Raw genomic sequence first — 18,758 nt, 5'->3', positions numbered from 1 at the left:
GACTTTGGAGCTTTAAGGGCAACACAAACTTTTTTAGGACCTGGACCGGAAGTTTTGATTGTGCTGGTTTGACCCCCCAGTTTCTGATTTTTTTCACTCTCTCAATTTATTATAACAGCTCAGTTGGACCTTCTGTCCTGTTTGCAATCTTTTCTGAGAATTATCTTGTAGACTATTGAATGTGCACCTGTATGCAGAGAGCAAACTTGTACATGTACCAATTATTTTGATAGGTAGCATAATATTGCATAATGTATTTTGATTTTCCTACAATAATCTTTGTAAAAGGTTCAAAATGCTCTACTTTGGGGGCACCCTGTAACTATTAAAAGTTGAATATTTGGTTTAAGAAACCATAATACCATTTTATATTATCATATAATTGAAGTACTTGTCAAATATATATTTAATGCATCTAAATGCATATATTTTGGAAGTATGTATTAGTAATAAAGAAATCATGATCTTATGTTTCAACTCTATTTATGATGATGTTCTTAGGTATGTAGCAAACAGAAATTATGTTACAGCCATTGCAACTCAATGCCCATGTGATTTTGTTGGAATATGAAAACCATTTTCACCTAACTGTATGTTTTAGGGCACTGAAAGGAGGTAGAAAAGTTCAAAAACTTGCAACAATTATACCAGAAAACTGTTGCACCTAGTTCCTAGATAATTCGGTAATACATCTCTAGAGTGTTCCATTCACTTTGCAAAATTACAAGCAATGATAAAAATAATGATCAAAGATTGTAAAAAACGATATAAGAAATGAAATAAATAGCAATAAAGTTAAACTTTATGAGAAAAAAGTACTTGCCTGTGATTTCATGGTTGTACACTGTACTGTGTGTACATTAAGACTATTGGGGAGATGGGGCAGAATTACTACACCACACCAAACTGACCAACAAGCAGAAATTTACCCAAATTGCAGTCTACATCTTTTTGGCCTCAATCTTCATTCGATTATGGACCGCTATCATTTGCTTATGCTGGAAAGGTAAAGAGACTCGCTGTGGAGTACTTGGAGGAGTAGCGCCCCCCACCCCCCCACAAAGTATTCACCAAGTATGGCCAAAAGTCATTGGAAATAGAGATGGGCACTCCATCCTTTTCCACCACTGAACAAAGCACATGTCAAACTTATGTACAATGGTTAAATTGACAGTTTCGCTTTTATGGTTGATAATACACCCTCTACATTTAGGCCAAAAAAAAAAGTTGTTTGTTTGTCCTCCACCACCCGCTCCTCAGATGAAGGCCTGACCAATTTTTTTTTAAAATAAAAATAAGTAAAATTCAATTTGTTTTTCAGATTTGAAGTATCTCTGGACCTAGCTAGAGCTAAATACTAAGATCTTTCATGGTTGAAAATTAAAAAAGCCCCAAAAAACATTTTGTGTCTTCAATATGCAAAGTTATAACTTGTGTTCATGTCATAGTCTATTATTTTTAGTGACTTCAAAATACATTGGATTTGAAATCATTAAAAGACTATGATATGAACACAAATTATAACTTTAACTGCATATTAATGAAACAAAATGTTGGTTTTTGAAAGTCACCATGAATGATTGTAGCATTTAGCTCTAGCTCGGTCCAGGAATGCGCCAAATCCAAAAAATAAATAAATAAAATAAAAATAAAAAATCCGCCCGCCCCAAACGTCCTCTTTCAAAGCTGTGGAGGACAAACAAACAATTATTTTTTTTGGGCCTTAGCATACGTCCAACCAAAAGCAAGGATCAACAAACATTTTGATGATGCATATCGACCAAGATAAACAAAACTGTCAACAGTGAGTAAAAGTTTCAGTTCAGTTCAAAAGATATCTAGTAAGATACAAATCTAACATACAAATAATAAGAATTTCGTAAACAGATCATGTAAGTTACAGCTAGTGCACAATTTATTATAGAATTTGTCTATACAATACACTGCAGCATGATTTACTACATTTTGTACTGCAGCGCATGCTGAAAAAACATTAAAAAACAATATTTTTTGTTCATAATTTCTATGTGTGGTTGCTTTATATATTACGGAGGAAAGATATGTTTCATTTTACTTTGATAATAATTCTAACAAGTTTGAGATTTGATCTCACAATGCCCACATTAATATCAAGACACAGTTACTATATTATGTAAGATTGTAAGGTCTATGGCACAAGGCAACGAAAAAAACCCAACCCTGTTCTGTACGGGCCTGACCAACACTAGATCTTGCAGTTTTGGGATTATGCAATTAAAAAGCAAGTGAAAGTAGATTGATATTGACTGAAATTTTTTGAACAAAATTCAGAAATTTGCAAAATATATTTGCACAAAAATTCAATTAAATTTTTTTTTCAAGCTTTCTGCAATTTTTAATGGTCATTTAAGGGTTTTTTCATCGCCTTATGGGATTAAATTCTCTCAGGTCGTTTCCCCAAGACCAAATTTGCATTCCACTACGGTTCGGCAACAGAAGTAGATAATCGGGACTCGCCACCACATTTATTCAAGCAAGGAGAAAGATTTGAGGATATTTGTGTTTTGCCCAAAGTACATTCACTAATCAAGGATCCGAATACCCAGAAATATTCCTCCGTTCATGGCCGATTCCATTTAAAATCCACACTGCCACTGTGGAAGATGTTAGAAACACCTTCCACATGGGGGAGTATGAATTTTGAATGGAATAGATACATTTGGTCACTCCATTTGAATTTCATACACCCTTTGAGAAAAACTCACCCTGAATCTGCCATAGAGGGAGGGTAAGTTTCAAACAGAGTTGGTTACTGTTCTAATTCCATTTGAAATTCATACTCCCACTGAGAAAAATATTTCCAAAATCTTCCACAGGGGGAGTATGGACTTTAAATGAATTAACCCAAGATAAAATCCTTTACCATGTGAAGCCAGCAGTGTTTAGCAGTCTGCTTTAAGGAACAAACCAAAATATATGTCCTGTAAACAAAAAGGTTTTGTGGGGGAGGGGTAAAAATACTCTTACGTTTGCACAAAAACATTGGTCTGAAGAATGTAACGAGCCCAAATTTCAACATTTGAGGATTACGTTTCTGGCAGGGAGAGGGTCATCCGCGAAACAATAATAGTTTTGTTTATAGGATGTCATCGATCTTTGGTTTGTTCCCTTACCTCAACTACAAAGATTGTCATTTGCAGGTATGTCTTCCATTTTGTGGCCTATATTACAATTACAGTACTTCAGTTAGTTCACGGCATGTTTTCAAAGAAAAAATGGACACAAGCCATGCCAACAATTTGCAATCTATAAAATACTTAATGATGACCATGCATAATTAGTGTAATATTGAAAAAAATATATAACGACACCCTAAAAATATGCCTCATTTAATAGTGCCCATTTGCTGATCACCCTTACACACAAACCCCACTCCACATACCCACACTATGGGCTTTTCCAGTTGAAATCCATATACCCTCTATGGAAGATATGACCACACAGGGAGTGTGAATTTCAAATGGGGTTACCTGAATGGGTGACTCCATTTGAAATCTACACCCCTATGTGGGAGAGTAAGCTCATGCTATCTATATATATACAAGGGTATGGATTTCAACTGGCATAGCGCGATATACTGCAACAAGTGCAAAATACATAATTGAAACCAAGCATATATAATAATTTTAAATTCCATACATCTTTTTAAAAATATGTTTAATCTTACACCGAAAATTCATTTTCATTAATAATGACAAAAATATATGAAAAAAAATCTGATTACAAATATTTTTCAAAAGAAAAACTTCACAATAAAATAAAGGAAAGAAAGAAATCAAATATATGAAATAAAGATAAATGTATTTTAAAACACAATGCAAGTCAAAGGCACTGCCTTTTGAGAAGAATAATTAATGCAGGAGTCAAATGGATTCCTGAACCTACCTGGGTAGGGTCAAGGTTCCCTTTGATGCCTGTATAAAAGCTCACCAGGAGTGAATTTTCACTCTCCTTGATTATTCAGAATATATCTTGTCATTAGAGTTTGGCAGAATGCCGGATAGCGATTTGCCTCTTTTGTTACGCATGAATTCTCTTGAAGGGTCTATGGGTAAACTTACATGGAGGATATTGATTTCTTGCATGACACATTGATCAGGAACAATGATCTGTTGATGCAGTGTCTCTGAGCTGAGCAACGGATCAACTTGTGACTGTCCAACACGGCAAACTAGGAAGCATGACACAAAATTTGCCCAGTGTATAATTATGCAGTACCACTGATTTGCTACTAACAAGATCTGTTGCTAGTCTGTAACAATATTAACCCCATAAGAACTACCTGCCGATTGGCCAATATGACTATTGTGTCCAATTTTTAACCAATCAAGGAGGGTGTTCATAAGATCATCTGCAAATGCAAGTTTGACCATAAATAGTTTAAAGCCTTGTCATAATTGGCAATTGAAATGAGCATTTTAAGTTATCAGCCAATCAGAAATGCTGTTAGATGACCAGTAGTGTCCAGGGGGTTAAGCCATTCCTAGTGCACAAATGCTGACGGCTAGCGCATACTCCATGTAAAATTGATCCCGCTTCCCATTTTACTTGAGTGATGAAAAATGACATAAAATCTAAATTTAAAAGACAATGCCTGTTGACTTGGGTACATTTTGCTCATTATATGGCAGGATCTGTCCAAAATTAAAACATGAAACTCTCAAGGTGGAACTAGTTAGTAAGTATAACTGATTGTCACAATGCAAATAATAACAAAGACAATTCCACTTTACAAAAAAATGGAAAATGCTTCACACTTCTTGGAGCAATACTACCCCTTAACCAATTGGACAATTCCTGTTGAAATCCATACTCCCCCTATGGAAGACATGACCTTAATCTCCCACACAGTGGGTGTAGATTTCAAATGGAGTCACCTAATCCTGATTCAGGTAATCTATTTGAAATTCACACTCCCTGAGTGGAAGATTTAAGTCATGTCTTCCATAGGGGGTGTATGGATTTCAACTAGAATAGCCCATTTATATTGCCACTATATTAAATAGCATGCACTCCATTGATGCATGTCCAGCCATGGACCTGACCGTGTTCATACGAGCTGTATCTTAAAATGAAAACATTACTTGTAGAAACCTTGCTGTTACAATGCTATAGCCAAAATAATAAATTCTCGATCATGACAGGATGTACCTTCTGCGTCAGCATATTTTTCATAGAATAACACGATCGCGCGACCTGCATGACCGAACCTTGACCTTGCCTAGCAACGACCGTGTGATTGGTCAATTCTCAAAAGCTGTGTTTATACCGTAAAGCGCCGGTCTTTGCGTAGTACGCCGGCGCAAATAACTGTGCGTTCCCAAGTTGGCTCTCATGATCAAGAATTTATTATTTTGGCTATAGCTGTGAAAACATAATTTAAGGATCAATAATTATATCTCTTGTCATACAATCAAGTATCTTTATAAATAATTTTTCATGATTGTGTAATTAAAATTCATTTCAATAAAACATCATAATTACAACCTTGATTTTCCACAAGGTGTGTTTTACAATTAAATATGCCGACATTAACATGTACAGGGCGTATCAAAATGATTGGTACCCATCACTTTCGTTATTTATTGAAAAGCTTCCAAACGCAATATTGGATCCTCTTGTCATGTCCATAATGACAAGGAAACTGATAAGCGTCAATCAGTTTGATACAGTCTGCATCGGGGGTTTTGTGCAAGAATGCCCTTTCTGCAATAGTTGCCAGGTGTCATACATGTATAATATTGAATGCAGAAATTGTCAAATGTCAATAGGGTAGCTGTTGCAGAAAGGGCCTTCTGGAACTAAACCCTAAATTTTTTGTATCATCGTTGGGCAAGAAAAACCTCATATGTACTAGTGGCCCTTGAACATGGTTAAAATAAAACTGCCAATAGATTACATATGTGACATGATCAAGGGAAATGAGTCACATGTCCGCCCTGGTTGAAAATGAGTTTTACATATGTTTCTAAAGAAGACATTTAGAGCTTTCAGAAACTGAAAACCCCATGTGGATATGACTTTTCTTTGTGAAGTTACGTCAATTTATCAATCGCTGAAAACAATATAAAACAAAGGAATGTTAACACTTTCTTTGCCAATATCTCAAAATCAATATCAGCGACATCCATTCCAACTCATTCCCCTTGATCGTGTCACATATGCGATTTTGCTTTAAACATGTTCAGGGGCAAATGACACACAAGATGTTTTTCCTGCTCAACAACGGTATTCATATATATATTCATTTGAAAACAATTAGAGCATCCTGCAAGGTTATGACAGTTATGTAGAACTCCTGGGTAAAATTCCAATCATGTTATGCAATGGTGATAATAAGTAGCCAGTCACTAATGGCCCGAGCTTCTACGCAGTACGCACACGCATTATCAAGGTTAATTTTAGCATGCACAGTGCTATGCGGAGTGCTATTCAAGTATGTGGTTCTCTGTGTAAAGTATAGCGAGATGCATGATAGTCTCGCACGTGCTGGATCACAGGTCGTAACGTAAAAAAATAGACTCCATTATAGCGCCCTCTATAATTAGCGATGTGACTATAATGCTACGCTAGACAATGAAGTTACGGCTAGCATGCAATCTCGCTAGTTCACATCTGGAGAACCATCTCAATAGCACTGCCCATTGACAACTTATACAACCTTGATGCTGTCATAACACACTGCAAGACCATGTGTCAACAACTTTCAACATAGCAACACCAGTATTTAAACTTTATAATGATCAGGTTGCCAGCCTATTTATCACCTATCCACTTGCCTATATCCTACTACAAGGTAACATGAGTATTCAGGTGCGGATCCAGGGGAGCGGAGGCGCGCCCCGTAAAAATAAAAAAGTAGGAAAGATGGGGTAGCTACCCCGTAAAAAAACGAGAAAAGGGAAAGGAGAGAAAGAGAAAAGGAGAAAAAGAGAAGAGAAAGGCGAGAAAAAGAGAAGAGAAAGGTTAAATTGCGCGTAATTGAGTCCTTCATTTTGCAAAATTTTCCCCCTCAGACACACCTACGTATGCGTATAAACAACTGGCCGCTTTTGCTGTTGTTCGGACACCCGTACACTTTAGGCCTATATTGTTTTAAGTAATAACTGAATAATAATGATTAGGCCTACAGTAATAGTGAATAATGATAATGTTCCACGAATGGCTTCGATTGGGCCTTCATTTTCACACATTTCCGAACTTTATCTAACTAAAATTTTACACAATAATACTTTAATAGTGTCAAAATCGTCCACCAAATGGCTTCAACTGAACCTTCTTTTTGCACAATTTTCCAACTTAGACACCCCCTGCGTATGTATAAAGAAGTTGTCCTTTTCTTTATGCTTTGGATACCCGGAACTTTATGTTTAAAGCAATTGAATTTATACAATAATATTGAAAACTTGTCCACGAATGTGAAATGAGCCGGCATGGTCATTTCACAAATTTTCCGCTCTCTAAAACTCAAATTTCACACAAAAATATTGTCAAAATGGTCCACCAAATGGCTTCAATTAGGTCTTCATTTTGCAAAAGTTTCTCACTTCTGAGGGGGCACATCCCCTCAGACACCCCCAAGTCAAGCAAGCAAGCAATTAATTTTATACAATTATAATATTGAAAACTTGTCCACGAATAGGAAATGAGCCGGCATGGTCATTCCACAAATTTTCCGCTCTTTAAAACTCAAATTTCACACAATAATAATGTCAAAATGGTCCACCAAATGGCTTCAATTAGGTCTTCATTTTGCAAAGGTTTCTCACTTCTGAGGGGGCACATCCCCCTCAGACACCCCCTGCGTCGCGCAAGCAATTAAATTTATACAATTATAATATTGAAAACTTGTCCACGAATAGGAAATGAGCCGGCATGGTCATTTCACAAATTTTCCGCTCTTTAAAACTCAAATTTCACACAATAATAATGTCAAAATGGTCCACCAAATGGCATCAATTAGGTCTTCATTTTGCAAAAGTTTCTCACTTCTGAGGGGGCACATCCCCTCAGACACCCCCTCAAGTCAGCTTGAACAATTTAATTAATACAATTATAATGTTGAATACTTGTCTTCGAATAGGAAATGAGCCGGCATGGTCATTTCAAAAATTTTCCGCTCTTTAAAACTCAAATTTCACACAATATAGTGTCAAAATGGTCCACCAAATGGCTTCAATTAGGTCTTCATTTTGCAAAAGTTTCTCACTTCTGAGGGGAGCACATCCCCCTCAGACACCCCCTGCGTCGCGCAAGCAATTAATACAATTATAATAATTGAAAACTTGTCCACGAATAGGAAATGAGCCGTTATATTATAATATTGAAAACTTGTCCACGAATAGGAAATAGCCGTTATGGTCATTTCACAATTTTTCCGCTCTTTCAAACTCAAATTTTACACAATAATAGTGGTCCACCAAATGGCTTCAATTTGGTCTTAATTTTGCAAAAGTTTCTCACTTCTGAGGGGGGCATATCCCCCCTCAGACACCCCCCTGCGTCGCGCAAGCGCGACGCCATGGCCGCGAAGCGGCCATATAGTTCGTCGCCCTCTAGAAATTTTGCGCCCCCCGTATTTTTCTCTCTCTGGATCCGCGGCTGGTATTACTCACTGAGTAACCACCTTTTGTATTAAGATTACATCTCAAACTCATCATGGGAGTTATAAAGCCAGAAGTTTGTTGCAATAATATACACGCAAAGACTTTTCAATTTATTTTTACAATGCTTAAAATATGTGTGTATACCAGTGGTATTCCTTCAACTTACTGAGTGACATTTCAATATCTGTATGAGTACTATGCAAGAAGACATGTACATGCAGACACTAGTTAAAGCCAATCTATGCAATAATCTCTTCCATTGTGTTTAACATTTCTACAAAGCGTTTATTGCTACCATAATGAAACTTTGATGCTGAATAAGCAGATAAATATACCCAATCAAATAAAAGTACTATACTCGGGGAGCTAGGACCACTTTCTGTGCACCCCCACAGGACCAAACCAAACTTTTTTAGGTTCCAGGATGTTCCCAAAAATATAAACTGGCCCCAGGGGGATAAAAGGTCATCAAACTTTGCATAGGGTCAAAATTTCAAACTTGCTCAAATTGTGTTAAAAACCATTCCATTCCCCTAGTCACAAGGATTCAGAAAATGTATAGTTTGACCTATCTAGGACGTATTGTTCTTGAGTTATAACCAAAAAGGTCAAAGGTCACATTTTTGCCAAAAGAGGTGTCAAATTGTTCGTTTTGGTTAAACAAATCAAATAAGGATAGGATTGTAATATCTTGGATGCTTCGTTACCTAGGTAACACAGCAAAATAGGTCAAGTAGGCCCTACCATTGAGGCCTATTGACCTATACAAAGTTCGATGACCATTTACCCCCTTGGGGCCAGTTTATATTTTTGGGAACATCCTGATTATGTTTTGGGGTCATCTCAGGAACCTAAAAAGTTGGTTTGGTTTGGTCCTGTGGGGGGTGCACAGAAAGTGGCCCGAGTACTATACTTCTTGCATATTAAGGCAGGTATGCACAAAGCAGGTCTAATTTTAGACCTGGTCTAAGTAGCATACTTAGACCAGGTCTAAACTTAATCCTATGCACAAATGAGGTTTAATGTTAGCCATCATTAGGCTGTATGCAAAGATAGACCCAGGGTTTACACCATATGTAGTTAAACAAAGTCTAGAGTTAGACTTGGTCTAAGACTAGGTTTAGCTTGGACCACTTCTGCGTGTAAGTCTTCAAAATCATACACCACTGCATGTTTTGGTATAGGCCTAAATACTTATAAAAGGTTCCACTATATAATAATAGAGCATGAGGTACACTATTGGTGCAAATTTCCATAATAAAATTTGTTCCACTCGCAATGTATTGAGGTATTACAGTACCCGATAAGAAATTATTTTCTTCTGTTGCACAGACAACACAGAGTGCATTCCCCATCAAGAATATACTGAGTATCATAGGATTTGTAATACTCATCCACACAAATTTGAATCATGTGGGGATAGACAAGGTCACATGTTAATATTGTTTTGCTTTTGATCGAAGAGGACTTATACCACTTGCATGCCAATTCCAACATGCTCTGTATCACCACAGTGCATACACCTCCACTTCTAAACCAAATGTCCTAACGAATACCTTCAAAACCCAACCTCCGACATCATGGCATAACCAGCAGTTTAACAGCGTTCTTTTGTTCCAAACAATAGCAACCACGCCTGATTGCTGGTTCTGCTAGGATGCCGGCAGTCAACCGCTGGTTTGGTTTTGACACCATCCCTAACTGACTTTGATGAATTGGTTATTCCAGTTGAAATCCATACACCTGTGGAAGACACGATCTTTATCTTCCACACAGGGGGTGTAGGTTTCTAATGGAGTTACCCATTCAGGCAATCCCATTCACACTCCCTGTGTGGGATATGAAGGTTGTGTCTGCCACAGGGGTGTGTGGATTTCAACTGGAATAGCCTGATGTGAATCGCATGCTTTGGAGACACTTCAAATTGCTGCATTCATTTTTTTTCAACAGCGCTGTCAAAGGTCCTATACTAAAACAAGCCATTTACAGGCATTATTTCAACAAATTCAGTTTAAGTATGGCCACTTCATCATACAATTGCAATTAATCCACAATAAGTTTAATTGGGCTATTCCATTTAAAATCCAAACTACCCCTGTGGAAGATTTATCTTCCAGAGGGGGAGTATGTTTTTCAATTGTAATTGGTCAGAGTTAATCATTTTGAAACCCATACTCCCACTGTATTATGGCTTTACCTATATCTTTCACAACTGGAGTGAGTATTTTCAAATGGAAGTTAAACAATTGTCTATTCTATTCGAAACTTGTACTCCCTCTGTGGAAGACTTAAGCTAAATTTTCTACAGGGGTAGTGTGGATTTTAAATGGAATAGCCCATTTCATATGAAACTTGGAGGAAACTAGATATATTCACAAAACTTCAGAGATGCCATAAATTTTAATTGAGTCATGGTCTAAACTAGCGTCAGTCAAGAGAGCAGAAACTAGTGAATACTAGTTTCCCTCAACTCTCAACAGCTTTTAAATATTTTGCAGGGTTTTTGGTTACAGTCAATCAAAAAAACAGACTTAGCCACTGCCCAGTGCCAAAAGTGGGCAAGTGCAATAGCTGTCCTGTGAACATTTGGCAATTTGCACAGTATATTGTACTCATCTACACATGGCAGCTATTGCCCTTACTAGTACCCACTTCTGGCACTGAGCAGTTGTTATGTTCTTCCCACTACTAGTCAAAACAGCCGTCTTGATGGAACGACATTACTACTTTATGCATCGTACAATAAAATAAGTATTGCTAAATCAGCAACAAGATAAAAAGGGCACTTAAAGTGGTGAAGATAACTGATTTATAGATACAAAAAATGATAAGAGTACAAAAACTTTTGGTGTAAAATATGTTTTCTATGTGTGGGTGTATAATAAACACAATGATGCACATTCATCTAACACACATTTTGTCTTAATGTATACATTTTGTTAGTAAATAGTATCAGACTCACAATAATGTTTTTTCTCTCTCATGTGTAATACAAGCAAACACACTTTCAAAATATGTAAAATTTGAATTTCCCTCGTGTACTGTAATCAAATTTTGGAAAAAATCCTTTATGAATAACACATTTCTCCCAGTGCAACAATTCTACTTTAGTTTTCTCGATCTCAATCTGTCAGTTTATGGCTGTATTTCTCTTATGATACCGCAGGTCACCGCTTAATTTACATGCAAATTGGCCGATCTTAACAATTGATAGTATTATATTCAATTGATTTCATTATATTTTATGGCGTCTAAGGAAATTACATTGATTGTAAGTCTCTTCTATGATAAGAGCATTATACACAGATTTCTTTATAGAAACAGGCGTTTCCTACACGTACTCTTTTCCATATATCCCATCAAGCACTATTCCAGGAGCTTGCATTAATGCTCTGTCTGCTAGCCATAATAGGCATCAACATAAAAAGTCCCAAATTTTGAGATATTTTCTCAAAATATCAAGAGCTATCTAAGAACCACAGAACCAATATTAGGCTTGTTTGTACTCATTTTGATGCATTTTTCATGTTGATTCCAAATATGATCATGAAAATGTACAATTCCAAAATGTTTGAATTTTTACAAAAAACTGTCGCCTGCAGTAGACACCTGTATGGAGTGTTAATGAAGTACAGATAGTGCACCAACAGGCAATGTGCCCATGCTTTCTTTGCAGTGAGAATTCTCGCATATTCATGAGGGACAATCATTCCATTGCCTGTCAAACAAATCACACAGTGTTACTTGCCTGTCCATTATGCGTAAGACGTCAAGAATGCGATTTGCAAAATAGCAGGAGCAGTGGTGCACACCACTCCTATCTAAATGTACACTTAGTGCCAGCTTTCATTCCTCCAAAGGAAATACTATCTTCAATAGTGCATCATGGGACATACGGAAAAAAGGTATGGACATTTCTTTGCAGAGTACTACTAATCTAATATCAACTTCACAACATCGCTGTGATTACTGCATACTTACAAATCCAAGATAACTAGATACCGGTCCCTTGGTATTATGATGACTATAATAGGGGGCGACGTTTATTATCGTTTGGCTGTGCAAAGCCGATTTCGCCATTGTTACCACCTGCAATTGGCAAATTGTGTGGGGCACTTCTCAGGCTTTAATACAGGGATGGTTGCCCTGGTAAATACCTGCTGATAAAAGCTCAATTTTGATTGGTTACTCAGATGAATATATCATGCAATTGATCAATCAGAGGCACTGTAAAAAGGCAGTAGTGCCCATGGGATTACATGTATGGTCGTCTGCTATTGGTCAGTATATTATGTAAATCACATTGATACATGGTATCTTAGTAAGCACTTTAAACTTTCCCATTGACTAGTCCTACTTTTGTGCCGCTTATACAGCCTTTTGTTAGATAGTTGATACTCTAATACTGGCTTCCATTGCATCAAAGGCCTTAGCACAATCAAAGCTGTATATATTTTGACATTAAGTTGCTCTCTGGTTTAATCATCTGTTATTGGTCAGTATATGTAAAACACATTGATATAGTAGTAAACACTTTAGCTTTTCCAGCACATTGACTAGTCCTACTTTTGTGCCATTTTATACACAGCCTGTCATTGGATAGAATTGATACTCTACTATACTGGTTTCCATAGCATTCAAAGGCCTAATCACAATCAAAGCTGTATATAGTGTGATATAACTTGCTCTCTTGTTTCATTATTTATTGAAATACTACTATACCATTCAGCAAATTACTTCAGCGGTGTCCGTCTGCCCTGTCTGATTATCGTGTAAAAAGAACAAGGTTATGCATTGCTACACAGCTTCACCAGCGAATGAGGTACCGATGTGATGACGTGATTCTTGTACCCAATCAGAATCCCACTTCCGTATTCGCCATAAACTGCACAAATTTACAGACCGCTGAAGTTCTCTGCTGAAAACTCTAGTAAAGTGACATTGTGTTGGAGGTGTGTTTTTTTAAGAATTTCAGAAAACTAGCATTTTATCAGCCAACTTAGCATATATATTTCTTTGACTACTTTAAGTGTGTAAATATATAAGATAATGCTGTATCCTTCAAAATTATGTATAATGGTGTATTAAATAAATAACTTTGTTACTTAAATCAGGGTTAGAATTTTGGCCCAAGTCCACAAAATAGATTGAAAAAGATTCTTGTGAATTGTTAACAATAGAAAAATAAATTGTGAATTCATTCTCATAATTCATTTGCAACACTGTGCAACCAAACTAATTCGAGTTCTTTGTCAAGAACACATGCTTTTCTGATCTGTGAACTTATCTTCTTCTTCAGTGATTATCTTTTCCCCTCTGTCAGGCAGCGGTAGACTGGGACAGTTCACCAACTCTACATAGAGAAGAAAACTGCAGGGTAAGATGGGTCATAGAACGATCAGTCTGGATCCCCAAGAGAGGAGATATCACCATGAACAAATGAGGGGATATACTTATTGGAGTCACATATTTTGTGCTACAAATCGCACTCCTGGAAATGTTAAGGCGGGCTGTCAGGTGTGCTATGCAATTGCAGATTAGGAATTAAGGGGTACTACACCCTTGTGGTAAATTGTGACTATTTTTGCATTTTTCTCAAAAAAATAACACACTGGTAAAAAAAGTTATGTATATTATTGGGGCAAGGAATCCAATTACTACACTGAAATTTCAGTGACTCAAGACAAGCGGTTCAGTATATATGATATGAATTGAGGTACATCCTAGTGGTACCTTATTTCTTATCATAAATAACGAAGCACTTGTCTTGGGTCACTGAAATTCCAGTGTAGTAATTGGATTCCTTGCCCCTATAATATACATAACTTTTGTTACCAGTGTTATTAGTTTTTGAGAAAAATGCAAAAATAGACACAAATTTATCGAGGGGTGTAGTACCCCCTTAAGGTGTGGGAAAAAATTGAAAGGTGTGCGTGCGATGGCGTGCAATCGCGCTCACACTCCTTAAAATTCAATCACTGCCGGTCAAGTTTCCCACTCCAAGGCAGATGCATCAATAACACTGACAACAAGTATTTTGGCAAAAATGTCAGCAAAAACGTCATGTTTTTCCTCTGGTCTTGACAAAGAACTCAAATTTGCTGATTACTCAACAAACCTGGTAAACCTCTTCAGTCTTCAATCACTGTGCAACCAAATTCTAACCCTTGAAATATGTACTTATCTCCCATAACTATGACATAATTGTGATGTTGCTGTACATTTTGAAAATTATGTAAAAATATAGTAAATTGGCCAAACATAGACCGGCTTCAACCGACTACTTTTTAACATTTCTGTCAAAACAGGCTTGATGACAAAGCCTTACAGAAAGCAATTCCATTTACAAACATTCCACTGTTACCGGTTTTCCTTGGAACACACATATCTTGAAAGGAAAAATATAGCCTATTGGGCCCCATGACCTCTCATGACCTAAAATGGGGTCGAGATCAATCGGTTGGAACCCCTTGCTTACATGATTCACATTGTGTTGCACATTTTCACAGTTGTCCTTTCCATGTTCAAGTTGCCTCCTTAGGTCCTTTTGTTTCTATATCGACCCTGCATATGGGACAACGTTTGTTTGTTGAAAGCCAGCGATCAACGCAGTCTTGATGGAACAGGTGCATGCACGGAAGTCGTCTGAAAGAAATGCGGAAACAACAAATTATAAATCGGATTGATATTTGGTCTTTTTAGGGGCAAATTGATCAGTTAACTCTTCAACACGCACAAAACATACATTTAATCAAATTGTCCAAGACTACAAAAAAGAATGCAAGTGCACTATGCTCAGGCATAAAACCCACAAGCCTCAGCACACTTTTCACAAATTCAATGACCACATAAACCATGCATTTAGCACACTATCAGGGACTTGCAACTATAGTGGAAATTTCAATTGATGAACGCAGCCTGACATAGCGCGACAATTTCTTTTTTCGCACACTGCGCGATGTACGCCATCGTGTGCGACTCTGCTGCGTTGAGTAAAGCGAAAGTAAATCCAACCATGCCAACACACTTGTGATTGGTTAGTATTGTATCCAAGGTCGTTTGGTCGCGTTGTAGTTTGTAATATGTGATGCGATCAAGCTAAATGATTCTTGATGTCGATCAAAATCAAAATTCAGTTTTCAATTTCATTATAGGAGCCATTCTCAGAGCTTTATTTTGCTGAAACCCCCATCACAATTAGACTTACAGTTCTAGACATATGCCTATTTTAGTTTAGCCCAGACCAATAAAATACAAGGGAAATTGAATACTGTTCTTAGCTATATCTCAAAATCAATATTCCCGACATCCAACCCAGTTTGCTTGATCGCATCACATATGCGATATACGGTCGCGGTTGGATCGAGTACAGCTGTTGAAAGCTGTGTTCATTCAATTGAAATTGCACACCCTATATGTGATGCGATCAAGCAAAATCAGTCGGAACTCGGAAATATTCAATTTTCAGTTTCCTATAGGATAGTAAAAGGCATTGACAAAGCTGCATTTTGCAGCAAACCACATTGAAATTGAACAACCAGTTCCAAAGATATGAGCAATTAAAGAGTTTCCAAAACAGAAGGAAACAAAAGGACATCTTACCTTTGTTTGGCTGTATCTCAAAATCGATATTTCTGAGTTCCGACTGATTTTGCTTGATCGCATCACATATAACTACAATATCCATTATCAGCTCTTAGGATTCTTGTATGGGTAGCCTGTGTAGTGTGTACACACAGCGTGCACCAGTTTTAGTGTTTAAAGCGCAGTGATTTATAGTGCGCTACGCACAGGCACAGTTTACTTTTCTTAGTGTTATGCCCAATTCTATGGCTCAGAGACACTGTTTGACGCTATCTCCAAACGTGGAGTCATCGCAACTGTGGAGTTTGTAACAGTTAATGTAACAAGGACACCTCCAGAGTTTGAATGCAGATAAAAACATAAACTGACACATAACTCGGTCCCTAAGACCATCTATTAACCCTGTGGACACTACCAGCCGATTTATTGGCCTCTAAGGACTACATTTTGGTTACAAAGAGGACTATATCAATATCATGTATTTAACCAATCCGAGATATGGTCAGTAGGTCTGATGGGAGATAAAGCTTAAAAGTACCCGGAGATCTAAAAGCTCCATTTTGATTGGTCACTGAGATGATAATATCATGTAATTAACCAATCAGAGGCTCTGTAAGAAAAAAACTCACCTGACATCCTCCTCGTCTTCAAAATTACACAGACATATAGTACACTTTTCATCCAAATCTTCATCTTCCTCTACCTTCTCCGTTGCCGAGGCAGCCGCCGCGCCAACGTCTTCTCCGTCTTCCGCCTCGTTGTTCTCTTCACTGGTACTAGGCGCATCTTTGTCTGGCTCTGTTTTGACAACTTTCTTTGGTTGTGGCTGTAGGGATGACAACGAAGTGGAATAAATGTTTGTGTTGTACTTATTCCCCGTTCCAGAAAGATACAGCGGTAATTTTTGTTTGTATTAAAAAATATTATCCTGTTTTGCCAAATGAAACATAGCTAAATCTTAATCCTTTAGTTAGCTAGGTCTAACTGGGTAATGAAAGTCAAATTTGATTTTTGTTAGTCATTTTTTGGGAATAGGGGCCAAAAATATTTTTAGGGCACTTTTTGTATCCTGTGACAATCAAGCCCAAAGATTGTACAAAGGCTAATTACAAGTTATGCATTCTAATTTTTAGAGAACACATTTCCTGATCTTTTTCATAACCAATTTTCAAAAATAACATCAGGTGTGTGAAAAAAATCCAGAAAGGGGGACAAATTATGTTACTGACCCTCACGGGTGGGGCCACTGGTGAGTCCACTGACAATGGCACACACCTCATTTATTTATCTTCTGAAGGAAGTCCCGATAATAAACTTTCAAGCTTCGCAATTACCTTATGGTATTTGTGTGGTAGTGTATGCATATCTATAGTTCTCTTGGAAGCCCCTCTGTTCACTTGGCCTAATCTCTCCCCAAGATGTACTAGATCCTGAAAATAAAATGCAACAAAAACAACGTTCACATTAAGTCAATAATTTACATTTACATACCGTATTTCGTCAAATTTTCCCAAGGGGGGGCGTTTATTAGAGGTCATTTTTAGCACAACACACGGCCCTGCAAGGTGCTAACACTTCAAAGTGTTCATAGTTCTGGTCGCTAGGGTTCAAATCCCCGCACAGGCATGGAATCCTACGTAATATGTATCATGTTCGCTTCCATCTAGCGATCAATAACCTGAATAACCATTGTGTAATTCAATTCAATGCACAAGCTCATACACATGTGGTTCTTTGATGTCAATCGCATACAATATAACCCGTGATCAATAATGAACGTTGGTCAAAAGACGAGCTTACTGAAGTGAAAAATTATGTACATGCAGATTCATCATTTATGCATATTGCCTTGAAAATCATAAAAAGCAACTGCTTGATCAACCAAAATGATTTTATTTGCGTTATTTCTAAACCAAATTTCAAAACCACAAAGTGTTCTACCTGACTTTTGACCCAGAAATGTATGAATTTGATGAAAAATTGTGATGATAAATAATTTTTTACAAGTCAGATTCAGAAAGAGAAAATCTCATTACACACGTTAATTACATCACAATCCAAACATAGATGGTTAAGTTCATGGAGAATGTTACAAACTGTTGTATGTTTTGCCATATTGTTTTTCTATAGGGAATAATGTTTTATTGTAAAAATCGGACATGAAAACCTATCAAAAACACAACAAAAACGTGCATCGCTATTTGTATGCATGAAACAAATTATAAGAATTGTACAGAAGTGACCTAACACCTATGAAGGCTGTATCTTGAGAAAGCGCATGGTCTGATGCTAGAATCTTGGCAAGGACACTCTGGTGAAATAAAGAAAAATATATGTGATTGATTTTGTGTGACGTTGAGCGTTAAATGTTTCAAAATTTAAAAATGAACAAAATGCGAGTAACTATGATGTCATCAACATGACAATAATATTCATGATAAATAATTATTGCTCCCTAAAAAGGAAATGGTTAATAAATGGTTTGAATACATCGCATCTACCTTATAGTAACTGTATCTAGAAATGTGT

General features: G+C 37.1%; 1 protein-coding gene across 1 annotated transcript in view; it reads right to left on the bottom strand.

Moving 5' to 3' along the window:
* Positions 1-14,786: 14,786 nt before the first annotated feature.
* The window catches only part of LOC140142591 (uncharacterized), a 30,765-nt gene continuing 26,793 nt past the window's right edge, over positions 14,787-18,758 (bottom strand). Inside the window, 3 exon segments of the mRNA XM_072164586.1 lie at positions 14,787-15,290; positions 16,859-17,055; positions 17,564-17,659. Of these exon segments, the coding sequence (XP_072020687.1) occupies positions 15,170-15,290; positions 16,859-17,055; positions 17,564-17,659 (414 nt within the window). The 3' untranslated portion in view covers positions 14,787-15,169.

Source organism: Amphiura filiformis, chromosome 20 (genome assembly GCF_039555335.1).
Source record: "Amphiura filiformis chromosome 20, Afil_fr2py, whole genome shotgun sequence".
NCBI lineage: Eukaryota > Metazoa > Echinodermata > Ophiuroidea > Amphilepidida > Amphiuridae > Amphiura > Amphiura filiformis.
The sequence above is the reverse complement of the archived record's forward strand: the minus strand, read 5'-3'. Positions and strand labels throughout refer to the sequence as shown.